Source organism: Pempheris klunzingeri, chromosome 2, assembly GCF_042242105.1.
Source record: "Pempheris klunzingeri isolate RE-2024b chromosome 2, fPemKlu1.hap1, whole genome shotgun sequence".
NCBI lineage: Eukaryota > Metazoa > Chordata > Actinopteri > Acropomatiformes > Pempheridae > Pempheris > Pempheris klunzingeri.
Genome location: NC_092013.1, coordinates 7,962,970 through 7,978,791, shown reverse-complemented (window position 1 = coordinate 7,978,791; position 15,822 = coordinate 7,962,970). Strand labels below are relative to the sequence as shown.

Here is a 15,822-nt window from a genome sequence, read left to right as displayed (position 1 = left end):
GAGGTGAGCTTAGAGAGAGGAGGTATGGTGGAAGATGAAAAAGAACAGATGGGGAAGGGAGAAAATAGGCAACGTAGAGGAGGAAGTGGAGGTATATGTGGAGATGGAGGAGGGAGGGCTATTTGTTCCTAAGAGCAGGAGATGAGCGTTGGATAAAAGCATTATGCAGCACAGTGCTATTAAAGCTGAATGATGTACCAAAATAAACTAATCAGGCCCCTCATCACCGTCTCTCTTCTCAGCATTGTTTGTTCTTATTACTTGGCTGATTTATTATTTAGCTGATAGTTACATACATACATTATTAAACATTTCTATGTGCTAATAGTGATATAAAAATCCAAATACTGCAAAGCTGATATCTCCTCTACAGATGATGGTCTATAATCCATCTTACGCCTTTAACAAAACAAGCAGTAGCAATACATAAATAAAGCTCTCCTCATAGCCTCAATCTTCTGAGTCCAAACTGTAGTGCTGGCATTGCTTTAGTGGCGGATCGATGGCAGAACCAAACAGGATCGTTTTTCCCACCAGCTGTTGAATTATTCAGGCCAGGACTTCCTCTTGGGAGATTCCTGCTCTGCCTGCCAGACAGACACAGTGAGCTTGAAGCCTGGCAGGGAAGCTCGAGATCATCACAAAATTCCCAACAGCATGGACTGTGCCATGGCCCAAGTCAACAAAGGTCAGGTAGCAGGCAGCATTACAAACTATATGGTTAGGACTCTGACAAACACCCTGCCTCACAACAGAAATCAGTTTGTGTTTTGTAGGTAGAACATATTGCGTGCCCTTCTCTGATTGAAGAAACGTCCATCTGTCTGCTTTAGATTTATTTTATAATAGATGTGAATGCTGCAAGATTCTTAAGACGAAAATAAAGTAAAATGAAAGTGACCCAATGCAGTAAAAAAGAATATCACGAGAGAGAAACTGCTTCAAAGTAGGTCAAAATATGGGATTGTTTCAGTGAAGTGGGTCACTGTCGAGAGGGGATTTTGTTGTTGGATGTCCCTCCTTTGCCTGACAAATACTCAAATCATTCACTGGTTCACACAACATACAGGAATAATACAAAGACTAAGAGTCTACAGCTATCTGTGAAGCTGTACTTAGATAAAACAGTACTTTGTGCTAAATGCTAACATCGTGCTAACATTCGCACAATGACAATGTTAACATGCTAGTATTCGTCAAGAGGAAAGTCAGCAGCATTCTGCCTCTGAGGATCATGAATATCTGTACAAATTTTTATGGAAATCTGACATATTTCAGTCTGGATCACAGTGGCGGACTGACCAACTTTACCATGCTTCGGGCCACCCTGCTAGCATTGCTAAATCCAAGCAAAAATCCCCAAATAAATTTAGAGGTTATAAAATATGCCAAATGTTTATAATGATTTATTTATTATTGTGAAAAAGGGTTAGGAAAATACATTTTGAAGGGTTTCAGCCAGTGCTGTCAGTTTTAGAAAATGCTAGCATTACAGTAATACCTTAATGAGAGGACTTGGTTATTTTGAGAGCTTATATGAAAATGTATATACAGCTTTATTTTTTTGAAATCAAATCCTTGACAATAACTGTCCTAAGCCATCACGAAAGCAATTGCATTCTTATGAACGCAGCCAGGAGAACCAGTGATGCACTGACGCACAAACACACACACACACAACCATTATCTAGTTTCCCTCAGGGCATTGGTAGCTCCATAATCAAATCCAGTCATCCCACCCACACACTTTTCACACATTTCCAGCTTTGCTGTACCACACCGGACGATCTTGCCCAATCAGTCCATCCTGCACTGGGAGGCAAAGAGCCAGAGCTGAAATAGCACTGCAGGCTCACAAAAGGAAAACAATCTCACATCCACTCTAAGGAGTGAACTCAATCGTGCATCACTTACTAGCATGCTGACTAGCCCACAGCCGGCAAATCTGGCATAATAAACAATGGCAGCATTACACTGTTTTCATTCATTTCTCAGTCTCACTTGTGTAAAAAAGTTGGATTATTTATAATATCTGGATTTATTTTGGGGTTCCATGTAGAGTGCTTTAAAGGTTCCACAAATGCAATATGTGAAGGATTTGCTAATTAGTTATCTCAAATTAACTCATTATTCTATGGCTGCAATGATGTTTCAAAACAAACATTTTTTCAGTTTGAAAATAATGCTCAGTGTCTTCAACCGAAAATCCTATACCATCTTGTATGATGTGGTTAAATAGTGGACACATGGGGTCTTTGCTGGTAGACACTAATGTTTCTGCTGATTGACTCCATCAGATGCCAATAGGGAGAAATAGAGAAAGGCTCAAAACCTGAAGCCACATACCTGAAGTAAGATGAGAGTACCAGATAGTGTTTCTAATCTTAAGCACCACAGACTTAAATTAGCATCACTTTGTCAGGCATATTTGTTCAAATACGCACAATGCTGTTACTGGAATATGTCAGGACACACATGTAATTCATGATAAGCTGCAACATGTGCAGAGAAAGTTCTTGAAATGCTTGAAAGCAGACAGCTGCTTCCCTAAAAAGAGATCTCATCCTCGAAAGACTAGACACCAGTAAGCATTCTTGCTGTTGCTCCATCACCGACTGGAAGCGTCCAATCACCTGTGTGCATCGCTGGCACGTCATTAAGAACAAATGTGTTAATTGTATTAGATTAGGGTGCGCTACTTGTGGATGATGTGGCCTTAGTGAGGGTGAAAAAGCTCTCTCTTTCTAATTGCCAGGTGATGGTAGCTGTCCGCAGCTGTGACTCACTATCCTCAAAAGCTCTGACTGAGAGCTATTAAGCTCCCATTACTCCATCACATATGCCAAGGACAGATGCTTCTACCGCTGCACAATGGGTGCAGTTCACACAGCTTAATGACTGTCGATGCACCTGTCTTGTTTATCGGAAGGTTTTGATGCTCAGAGTTTTAGCGCGTTGCATTTTAGATTTCAGGTGAGAAAATGAAATCATTGGCAGGCAGGACTTTGAGATGACTTTGGAAATTTACAAGAAATTCACAGTTTGAAAAAAGGCAACATTGTAATCCTCTGCTGGAAAAGGTCTTTTATATGCAATTACACACTTAACACGCATGTTCAAAGTAGTAGCAGGGATTTATTGCAGCACACAGAGCAAAGCAAATGTGTGATTTAGAGAATTTAATGATGTGCGGATACTTTTTTTTCTGACCTTGCACTTTTGAAGATAAATATTTTTCAGTTCAATTTAGTTCACTTGGCTTCATTGGCTTGAAAGTTTTGGAGACATAATTGCCAAAACAAGTAAAAATCAAAATAGGCTTTGAACAATATGCAATTTCATTGATTAGTTAATCATATTTACAGCATGTCCTGTTCTCTAATTACATTTCAGCAGGTCACATCAATGCGTGCGTGCGTGTGTGTGTGCGTGTGATACATATTGGGCAGCAAGATCTGCCCTGTCTCCTTCTCCTAGGAATGAAACTGTGTATTCACTGACTATACTATCTGTGCCTACAATGCAGCGACAACCTTCGTGCATCTAGTCTCATGGATGAATAATGGTGCCAGTGAATGTAAATTAAACATTAAGAACTTTCTCTGCCTGTGCAATGTGTATCTCTTTATCCTTCAGAGGAAAAAGAGGAGATGCTGCTGTTAGGCTGTTGGTATAAGCATTTAACAGGTCATTTTATACAAATAGAGAATCTGTTTTCTCCACAGACTGCATTTGTTTGCTGTGAGCTCTGATGTTTAATGCCTGCAGCGATGTGGCCTCTTAGCTTTGTTAGGTTTGTCACCAGCTCCAAGTAAAAGCCAAATGAATCCAATTATGCAATAAAAAAAATAAGACTCATCAGAGTCCAAAAGCAATCCCTCAGTCTGGAGTAACTTTCATCAAATGCTAATCAGGGAGCCGAGACAAGCAAGTCATAGTCCCGCGTGGTAAGATGTTAATAAAGGCTCGTCCAATTAGATAGGTGACCCATGAGTCCCCATCAAGCAAGAAGTTTTCACTTTTGTAATAGCAACTGTTTGTATGCAAATATGGAAATGTTTGTTCTGTATGTGTTAATTGTGTGAAATACAAACAGATTGAAGTTTGTGTGATATTGCAACACATTGCTGCTCACTATGATTTCAAAACAATGATTCTCTGATTTTGAAACAATATTATCCTATGCTATTTCAACGCATTTTGCCATCATGGGACATCAGTACACGTCTATAGCGTTTGGTTTCGTCCGACACTGTAGCCATGAACACTCCACCTATCACAATAAAGGGGGCTGTGACATCACTGATCGCTTGGTGCTTGAAGTGTGAAGTCGATCTGGGATACTAAAAAATGAAATGGAAAATGTACTTTGAAGGTTGGCCTCAGGATGTCAAACATGCAACATTGCAGCCAAATATCTGATAAATTATGGACCATAGTGAAAATATTTCTTTTTTGGAAAATCAGTTAGACCAAACATCTTTGCTAAGAAAAAGCTGAAAACATTTCTTGTCCTCACATCCTCAGATAAAAGCATCCTTGGCTGGCAGTTGTTTGCTAGTCTAAGACCTTTCATATACAGCAAAGGTTACAGCAAAGGTTTTTCATGGCTCTTTACACCAAATAGAGGCCACAGACTCCATCCCTTAACTAGAATTCATTTTAAAGGGGTAGTTCAGGTGACTTGATGAGGGTTGTATGAGGTGAAAAGGGAGCTGCTAGTCTAGCGCTGCCATGACCAGTTAGTTTACTTGTATTATTAGGTGATTTTCTTGTTTTAAATGGTTAGTTCAGATATGAAGTTAGTTCATTAATAGAGGGAGCAAAAGCACAGCGAACTCCCATGTTTTGCAAGGTAAAATTACTGTTTTCGTCAGTCAAGTCTGGTTTGCTTTGAATCAAGCAAAGAGAATAGAGAACCCTGTCAAAGGGGCTGTCTGACAGCAATGTAAAGCGGTGAAAATGCTCTTAATATACCGTACATTTCAACTGATATTGCTTTTTTTTTTTTTAGGTAGGCCTTTTTTATGTGACTTAAATACAATTTACTGCTGCCCCGTCCACAACAGTACATTGCTCAGCATCTGTGCCGGGACTCCTGCATGCTCCTCCAAACTGGAGGCATGCTGACTGCCATCTACTCTAAGTATTACACTAGCCATGGATAAGTACCTCATACAACCTCACTTGAAATACACAGAACTATCCCTTTTAACTCTCTGATTTATTCACTGGTTACAATCTTTTTAGTTATTTTGGACACAGGAAGAAGAAGAGAGAGAGAGAGTGTGTTGAGGTGGCCCTTCATTTCCCCAGTCCTTCACCGATAAATTTGACTTTGTCTTCCCATGACTCCTCTGCTCTTGCCAGTCAGCCAGCAAGCCTGTCAGCCAGAGAGGGCAGATCAAAGCCCCGTTTCAGCCTCTCAGCCACTAAAGCCAGCATGACAGTGAACCATCATTAACACACATGGAGAGTGTTGCCCTTCTTCCTTTGGACTTAACATCACTTATGTTCAGCTACTGTTGACCAGGCCTCATTTGTATTCAAGGAGATTCTCTCACCCAGGCGTAAGAGCCGAAAGATACGAGCTTGATGCAAGTGCGGATGAAAGAATTTGATGGGTGCAGGAATGAGACGGTTAACTCTCTGCAGCAGAGGCTGACATAGCTGACAACTGAACAGTGCTGCTGTCAGGGCTGGAGGGGATTATTGAGTGTCGGGTGACGGATACAAATCTCTATAGTATCATGGTAATGAAAATGAAAAAACAAAACGTCTTTTAACAGCAAAGATGATGACATTGCATGTTTTATTATGATGAAAAGAGCAAGTAAAGGAAAAATTGCCTTTATTGTGTGGATATGAGCTCTTCACATGTGCATATTTATTATCGTTCCAGCATGCCTACAGTCCACTTTATTGATTTAGTGAGAGCATTAGTCACAGTCTGTCCATCAGTGTACAAAGGACACTGAAAAAGGCTTTTAAAAAGGCAAGTAACAGCATTGGACTGTGAACGATAATAAATGATGGTCAGAAAGTTTCTTGGCTGTCTGCAATGTACTTACCACTGATGTTAGTTAGTAAGTAAGGGGGTAGAAAATAAACTTCATACAAGGCATCCAAATGTCTTTTGTATTCAAACAGTTTCACACAGACCCACCAACATAAAATGTGCTCTGCATAGATCAATGCAGTCTTGTAAGCCGAAACAACAACTGTGATGCATATTTAATATGCACTGCTTCTAAGCTTCATAAATTCTTTTAATTTTTCTCCCGAATGAACTGTGCTGCTGTAACATAACAGCCACCACACACACACACTCATAGTAACCATACAGTGATCTACTGGCTATCTGCAACACAGAGCCACCAGCAAAGCAGAGGAGGTGGAATATAGCTGCTATCACCAGATTCTGTGCAATGGCTCCCAAGAGGCTGCAGGTCTGTGTAGGAGAAGCTTGGAGTCAGAAAGAGGCAGAGGAGCAGAGTCATCAGTGTTGCAGGTGTTAGAGTGCCCTCTTCCACGGTGCCACTCCAGCTTAATAACGCTGCAGCTTACACAGAGTGAACCCTAAGACGTGAGAGGAACAAGATCTGTGTGGCCGTAACAGGAAGATAAATCCCATAAGAGAAGCAAATCGTGAAAGTCTTACTAAAAGTTTAATGCATAAACTGCAAACAGATGATACAGCTTAAATGTGTGCGTGTGTGTGTGTGTGTGTGTGTGTGTGTGTGCGAGAGAGAGAGTGTGAAGACTCAGTAGGTAGAGGTAGTTAGAGTGTGATGTCCCCTGTGGTTGCACAAAGCTTGAGGCCGATCAGTCTGTTTCTCTTTTGGTATTTTAGGGTTGTTGTTATGTGCTTGTTTTCATTTTCAGATATTTCTCTCATATTTGTCTGTACAGTAGTTGAGAAAATGAGCTTTTTGCCTTTGCTTCTCTGTTTTGTCTGGCTAATTAAACCGAAAACTCTCTCTATGTCTGCTGGGGAAGTCTCTCTCTCTTCTCTCTCCTTTGGTCTCTCTTTTTCTTGCTCTCATTGTATAATAATCAAGGCTAACATTTCTGAAGTATTTATGGAATATCAGTGCTTTGGGAAGTTTGCCTCAGAGATGTGTGTAAAATCTATATATAACTTGTGCAGTTATTTCAGTGCTTGGTAGCCAATATCACTCAATACAAAAAAAAACTCAGGAAAAGAAGAAAAGAGCTTACTGCTGTATGTATTCCTTCTATATGGATCATTAACTTTTTAACTCATTAACTAAGGTGACTGGAACTTTTAAAAATGTGTCTCTTTCTGCATCATTACTTGATCTTGAGTTATCATGATGTCCACATTTTAGACCCCTTTTCAGGGGGTTGAATTTTATATAAACTGCAAAGTAGTTTGTAGTTATTTGTAGTTATATTCTGTTTTAGAATTATGGATTAAAAACTGGGCTGTAAGATAAAGTGCTCCCTTGCTCACCCCCTTTTCACTGTGGTTTAGTGTAGTTAAAGGGTATAGGATATCAAAGTTTATTATAAAGTTTACTATTAGAAAAGGACATATAGACCAAGTTTGCTCGTACCCAGTTAGTGCAATGTTATTATTCAGTAGTACTGAGAAATCTAAAAAAGCACTTGCATTGTAATTTTGGTCGAGGTCCACAAAATGCAAATTTCTGTTCTTACTTGTACCTGTAGGTATCCAGTGAGACTTTCTTTGGTACCCTGTATGTACTAAATATTTATACTGTAATTTTTTCACTACTATCTTTTTTCTTAAAATTACATAACGTAAAGATCCCAACTCTTTTTTTTTTTTAAAAAGCAAGCTGGGTGCATGTATTGAGGTTTCATCAGCAAGTCCCAGAGCTGAAGTGTGTGGCTTGGAAGTGTCAATTCATCTCAGTAGTGCTTTCCTTCCAACACTTGGATTTACTTGGAAGCATCATCCTTTCCTCTCTTTTACTGCTCCTGCTCACATTTCACAGAAACGTTGCATCGCTTAAATGAGTGAGGCTCACCTGCAGTCCCTGTGCTGTTGGTGATAATAAAACTAAATCACCTGCCAAGAGCAGAAATTTAACAATTTTATCACTTTGTCTGTATATTTCTCTCTAAACACTCTCTTATTTGCATTTGCTAATGAATTCACTTTCCCGTCCTCCACTTACTGTGCAATGACGAGCAACCATATGTTTCTCATCTAAGTCTGTCTTTGTTTATCTGCTCCCTCAATATTTTTCCTCTCTCCCTGCCTCTATCTTTATCTCCACTCCTAATTTTCCTTAACCAGCTAAGTCAGTTAGGCTGTGTGACATTAGGCAGTGTGTCCAGTCTGTTGTGCTACAAAAATTACCAACAGCCAGTGAGAGAGGGAGAGCGAAAAGGACAGAGAGGGGCAGGGCAGGGGATATCTAACTTTTGGTGGTGGTGGTGGTGGTGGGAGGTCATCTGCAAGATAATTATGCTGCAGTTTGCGAAGCTGAGCTCATGTTTTATACACGGCATTCTTCATATGGTTAATTAGCTTCTGTACTGTGGTGCAGCACATATTCACACTAAAAGTGCTCAAACCTAGAGAGATGTGATGTGAAAGAGAAAGGGAAATCAGAGTGATGATGAGCCACGGAGTTGGATTTCCCAAGGGCTTTTCTACACTGTGTGAGATGCTTTCATATCTGTCCCGGATCCAGCTGTATCAGATGCTGAAGCCACGGTCCTCATGAGCGCAAAGCTTTATGCAAATTCAAGCCATCCAGACATTTAGTAGAGGAATTTAATCATAGTAACATATGCAATCCTGCCCTGCGCTCAGGAAACAAGCTGAGAAATCCCCAGTGTTAGCAAGCCCTGCACTCACTGCAGGAATAGAAGAATTATATCACGGCCACAAGCCACCAATTAGAGTCAAATTCAGCAGCTACAAGATCCATTTTCACCTCAGTGAAGATCTTAGATTAGGTGTCACTCTCGAGAAATGAACAATCTATTAATGGTTTAATTGGTTCTCACCGAGTTAGTTGATGTGAACTTTGACCCAGTATTTATTGGCAGTAATGCCTCCCCCTTCCTGATCTCTATTGGTTTCCCATTAATCATCCTCTTGCACATACATGTAAGGGTCATTCGATAATATTCTTATACAACCGACAGACATATTCTTTTAAGTGATATCTAGCAAGAGGTATTTAACATTTTTACTTTTCAACCTTAAATGCCTTTTCCCAACCTTATTATAATGAATCAAAATTAGTGTCCAGACAGGCTTTAGAAATAGTTAACCTTTGATATTGATCTTGACTGTATGGTTCAGCCCACCACCAGTGTGTGCCTGTCATGCATTATCATTACACCCGAGTCACAGACCATCTGCTCCTCTGTCGAATATCAAATGGCTTTTATTTTTCAAACCCCAAAAGGTGTCTAACAACGTTTATCTCTGTTTTAAAAGACTCCTCTGACCATCTGGATGATTAAAATATTCTTTTTGCTTCACAATAATATAAAAAAAAAAACCACAGTAACAATCCAAAGATAGTAGCCAGAAATTACATATCGACTTATTATAAGATTATACTTATTTTTTATACACAAGAAAGCGTTTCCAAAGCAAGAATGTAACCTTGTCTCTAGGGGCCGGGTTCAGGTCTCATACTTGGTTCTCAGTCGGGTCTGAAAGGATCAGGTCTCGGTTTTAGGCCCATGCTACTGCTAGAGCAAGGACATACTGTATGACAAGAGTCGCAACAACTTTTTTTGACTCATGAATTGGATGGGATATTTTTTTCATTTCATGTCTTTGAGTCTTTGAGGACTGCGGAAATGCCTTCATAACAGTGGTGAATGCACTTAAACTGCCCTCTGGGTTGTTCAAAGATTGAGTGGTGTTCATTCTTCAGAAAAAAGAAAATCTATACTTAACTCTGTAACTCAGATGTAATGATAGTACGTGAGAAGCACAATCTAGGGATATGGCTCTACAGTTGAGGTGAAAGAAAGTTAATAATTGGTTTTACAGACTCAAAATTGCTGTTGCCTCTTGCATTGGCTCTGCAGACTCCAGCGAACAGCAACACAGCTACCAGTAATGCCAGGTAAGCTCATTGCTTATCAATAACCCTCTCAGCAGCTGGTGCTCCTCCACTTACTGACCTGCTCTTCAATACACAAGCTAGACAGTCTCTTCTCAGCTCACTGGAGAGACGGGTAAATGTCTACGGGCCACATTAGACACATAAGTACTTCTTTATGATGTTTGAATTGACTGGACAGTCAGACAGTGCAGGCAGACACGGAACAACAGACTTCGACTGGCTACTCAATGGAGGGATCGAACAAAGGACTTAACAGAGGACTGCGGCTCGGCTTTGTGGCTGTAAGATTTACACCTCCACTTTCTTGTCCACATGCCAGTGTTACCTGTCTCCCATCAGTTCTCACCGGGAGCCTGACCATTGACTGACAAGCCCCGTGGGATTGTAAGCACCAGCCTAAGAAAAACCACAGCTTGGGTTTTAGCCCCACAAACTCCTTTTTATTTGGACATAGCGTCAAACTGTTTCACAGGATTTCTATTGGTCACACAACTGTAGCTCCTGAAGCCCGAGCTTTTACCACAAAGTGAAAATGTCAACATGGTGACAGATGCATCCCATGGACAGTTTGTACGTACTGTATATGGTTGAGATCAGGCAACTAAAACTACTTAGTAAAGGTTCTAATGATGAAAAAAACGACTTCCTGCATTAGCACTGAGCAGAGTGCAAATTCAGAATAACTCTACATGAATGAAATACTGTTTGCAATGTCCTGCCACCAAGTCCTTCAGTCCGCTACCCTCCCTGAATGAAAGACAAACCAATTCCTATCATTTTCCCCCCGATTTCACACATCCCGCATCCCACCCACCAACCCATCCGCCTTTATTTGTCGTTGGTCCTGATAATAACGCGTTGTCAAAAGCAGCCTGTAATAGGGGGTATTAACCCGGAGGGAACAGTTATCATCATGGTTTGGAGGTTTTAGAGAGCGCATGTACATGATGACAAAGGGCGAATAGTGAAGGAGGCCCAATGGGGAGCCTCTTCTCTTGAACACGAATGTGACTCACACAACATCTGTACTGAGGATTTGAAGGATTTGCAAGGCCTTGTGCTGTTATTGTACGTGTCTGAATGTGACAGAAAGATATAACTGTGGATTTCCTGACGCTTTAGGACTGTCTGAAGCAGAAGTTCACTATTTAAGCATTTATTGTTAGAAACTGCTTTGTATGTAGGAAAACTTTAGGTGAGGTTAAGAGAGCAACCTTTTGCACACTTGAAGCATCTTTTAAAGCTCACTACGCTGTAATCCATCACGAAGCATGATCACAGTAAACCTGCTCCCTAATTAGTAAGCTTGTTCAGTGTATGTTACATATATTCCACATAAATTACATCATAATTACTCCCAGTTCATTTAGAGTTTGAATCTTGCACGCATCAAATGTTTGCTCTTCTAAGATGAATTCCCTCAGCCTTTCTTGTTCTTCTCACTCTTTCTCTTTCTCTCTATACACACACACACACACACACACACACACACACACACACACACACAAAGCAGCAGTGAAGCATGAGGGTAAAGCATCAGCCCCCTCCCTTCGATTAATGATTTCTTCTTCCCAAACTCCTCTTCTTTCTGGGAGAATGCATCTGCACCGCTACTCTGCCTGGCTCCCTGTTTTTCCAATACACATCAGCAGAGAAGCACACACACAGATACAGACACACACACACACGCACGCACAGATGTTGTCAGAGTTGTCACAGAAAACATTTGCATAAATGCAGGGGGTTGTCAGAGTAGGATTCATCATTTACCTGAATGGTGCTTAATTGCACACCACTGAGGCATGTAATCCCAATCACCTCATCGTTACAAGCAGAAAAACACCAAAGCCACGCGGGGCTGTCACTGGTACGCAGCACTTTGCTAGCCGTCCTCTCTGCCTCTAAACTGATTCTCCACCATCTCCCACCATTTCCTACACAACACAAAGAAGCCAATGGTCGTTCATTCAGCAAACTGGAACATGCTCATTTCTTGGCTGTTTTTTTTTTTGTGTGTTTCTTTTTCACTCTGAGCTGAGAGATGTGGCAGCGAGCTTCTCTGAACGTCAGAAAGCCCATCAATAATGCACATGAAGCTTGTTATAGCTCAAACTCACTCTGCTTCGATGGCTCACCAACCTAAAACCCAGCATCAAAGACCAGAAAGATGTGTGTGTCTGTGTGTGTGTGTCTGTCTGTGTGTGTGTGTGTGTGTGCACACGTGTGAAGATGCCAGCACTGGAGTGTTGTCTAAGAGGCAAAAGGCATTGAAAGCATTGACTTTAAAACCTTTCCTAATGGGAAGAGCAGTGACTGTTTATTCTCAGTGAACAAGTTCTGCAGGGAGATTCATTTGGCGAAGGCGGATTTATTTTTCCTGAAGTGCTCTCTGAAAAGGAAATACCTTTGAACTGAATAATGAAGGCTGGGACTAAGATTTAGGTCATGGGCGCAGGCACTGTGTGAATGTGATGTAAACCTTTGAATGTTTAACATCCGCTACTACCTAAAGAATGCAGGAGAGGAGGGGAGGAGGCTTTCAGTGCTTTGCTGGTGCTGAAAGCAGCCGGTGGTTACAGTGGGTACAGTACAGGCTTCATTATTAAAAGATGTTACAGCAAAATGTATGTCTAACATAAAAGCACCACCATGCATATATCACATATCCACAAAAAAGACACACCATCTCCAATCAGGTGTTCAGACACATTTTGTGGCTTTTTGTCTATGAACCCTCTGAGGTCGTCCTGCTTGTATCACTCAACATTAAAAGGGTCTCCAGTAGTAAGAGCTCACATGTCTCAGTGTGCTCACACCCTTTTCTCCCCTTTGAACAATCGATGTAAAACGCGTGCTTGCATGAATTCATGCGAAGTTCTGCACATCTCCACACCTCCTTTTTGACAGCACAGGACGGCATCGCCTTCATTGAGAATTGTTTTTTAACTTTTTCTTACAGAAATGCACACAAAATAAGTCGGATAATCAAAAAACTTCCCAGATAAGTAAACTTAAACCCTGCTGACTCTGTCCCCACCCGAAACCTGTAGCCATAAGCGTTTTTACCAGCATGTAGGAGTTGTCTCCATTTATTACAGATCGCCCTCTGGCTGAAAAATCCTCCCTAGATCCCACACAAAGGGTGGGGCGCCGCCACAACTTTTCTACCGCGGAACTTTCCTGACCGCCTGCGCTCTCCGCGGACGCCTCGACTCACCTGCAGGAGACGGTGATTTCTACTTTGGTGGCGGGGATGTTGCCGGTGATCGGGTCGAAGTCGTACACCGATGACATGTCCTCCAGCTTGTCCATAACGTCTCCCTCCGTCATCTCCATGGCCAGATCTCGGGGTGGCTCGGGTCTGATCCGGGAGCCGCACAGCCTTGCCCTGACGGAGCGCGTCGAGTCCCCGCTGACTCCAGAGAGCAGATCAGAGACCAGACGGCCTCCGGTCCGACCGGGTGAGGCAGCCACTTCACAAATGTGGAAGCTGGAGAGAGGAGGGAAGGAGGGTGGGGGGGAGAGGAGGAGTGTGAGTGGACACTCGCAAAAAAAAAAAAAAAAAAAAAACAGAGGCTCACTTAGTTAACTGTCCATGCAGCGTATATTTAAAAAAAAATTAAAAAATGCCGAGACAGTATCTGAGATTACTGTTGCGCCCTCACCGACCGGCTCACATCACATGGAGAGGTGGACTCCTCTCTGCGCCTTGTCTCCAGTCTGTGCGCACAGCACAGCGTGTGAAGAGAAAAAGCCTAGATACTCTCAAACACACCCATCCTCCTCCTCCCACACGGAATTACACTCAAGTGCTGGCAACCCTGCCCATGCCCCGGTGCTGCTGCTGCTGCTGCTGCTGCTGCTGCTGTCACCCTGCAACAGCCTCTGCGCTGCTCCCTGAGTGTGTGTGTGTGTGTGTGAATGCCAGTGAGTGAGTGTCAGGGTAATTTATCTGAGACTTTATTTCAGAAGAAAATGTAGCGTGAAAATCAAAGGATCCGCTTGTCAGGAGAGACACCTGAGAGATCCTGGCACTGAAGCACATGGTGCTGAGCACTGGTTCCAAACCTGGTGGTCGGGACACCCCAGTGGGTCCCAGAATGAATCAGTATGTCTTTTTCAGATCTTCTTTCATTCTCATGGTTCTTCATGTGGATTATTGGATCATTTTACCTCCTAAAAATCACAAGTCAGCACATATAAAATACACATTAATCAGTCTGAGCAGGAGAAATCACTCGATCTGCTCACAACATCCGAAAAAATGGGTCTCAACACAGCTTTTTTTTTTTTTTTTTCTCAGGGAATCACAAGCCAAAAAAGTTTGGAACCGCTACCGGGGGAAAAAAAGGATTTCAGCACTTCAGCAATGGACAGCTCCCTGAACACACCATTCTGCTCAATAATAGTGAAAACCCAGCAGTCAAGCAGTCAGAACCTCCTTTACCCTTTAATACTCACTGAGTAATAACTGTACATTCAACCCAAACATGTTCAATCCAAGTGAATTTGGACTTAGAGATTAAAGTTGGAAGTTGAAGTTGGAAATGGGTCAAAACTGCAACTATTTTTTTCCTTCCCATTATGTGGAATTTAACAGTTTTCTTGGGCGGAGGAGGCAAGTCCATGACATTTTAAGAAATTCAGTTACCAATTAAAATGTGTTCATGCCGGCTGATTTAAAATCAATATCAATTACAGGGAGGGAATTACATAGAGATTTAATGGCCACCATCCATCATTAGCCTCTTGTATGCAGCTAAGACCTGCTCTGCAAACCACATTGTAATGAATATGCTAAACTGGTGGAACCGCCTGCCAAGAAAGTGATGGGTTTGTCATTTTTGGGTAACTGCACTTCCTAAATGCAGTGTGTGTATGTGTGTGTGTGTGTGTGTGTGTGTGTGTTGTCCTTTCTCCACAGCCTCACTGTTTATCTCACTCGTTCTGACACTCCACATCTCTCTTTGTCTTTTGTCATGCATTAACAAAGGACTTGCATACATATATGAGATGCATGTTAACACTAGTAGTCATGAATAAACAAATAACCAGCTGTTTCCTTCAGACTGCTGGCTGCATCAAGAAACAAACCACTTTTGACCGTTTTGTAAAACTACAGTTGTCACTTTTTGGTCAGATTTCCTTCCTTACGTTCAACCTGTCTGTCTCTGTCAGTCTTACTCACACACACACACACGGACACACTCACGGCTATAAATCATTTTACTTCCTTTCATGAATGTGTGCAGAAGCATATAGCTCTGTCCTGCATTCAGCACCTAGTGTCTGGATTCTGGAAATCAATTTATACCGGCACAGGACGCATCTGCCCACACAGCCCTCCAGCCTGGGATCAGCATCACACAAACACACACACACACATCATTCTTTCAGACGTACACACCATTTTGCACATATGAAAAAAACAAATAACTAACATGCAAGATATGTTACTGAACAACTCGTAACAGATAAACAGTCACACACACATCTACATACACACCCTTTTCTCTCCAGGATGATTCATGTATTTTAAGGGCTTGCTGTTTAGTGTGGGTGAGCACATTATTGCAGATGTTCCAAGGAGTGGGTTGGCAGAAGCAGGGCCAGAGGGCCGGGGAAAAAAAAAAATGTAGGAAGGGGAGGAAGAAGACCTTCGCAACAGCTATTTCGCTAGTAGTAACCCGCAGAATCGCAAAGGCACACAAACTGGGATTCTAGATATTAA

At 41.8% G+C, this 15,822-nt stretch overlaps 1 protein-coding gene across 2 annotated transcripts in view; it reads right to left on the bottom strand.

Moving 5' to 3' along the window:
* Positions 1–13,483, bottom strand: part of cpne5b (copine Vb) — a 116,910-nt gene extending 103,427 nt beyond the window's left edge. For both annotated transcript variants that reach the window (XM_070852147.1, XM_070852139.1), the window contains exon 1: positions 13,309–13,483. In XM_070852147.1, the coding sequence (XP_070708248.1) occupies positions 13,309–13,427 (119 nt within the window). In that variant the 5' untranslated portion in view covers positions 13,428–13,483. The remainder of the gene's footprint in view (positions 1–13,308) is intronic.
* Between the last annotated feature and the right edge of the window lie 2,339 nt (positions 13,484–15,822).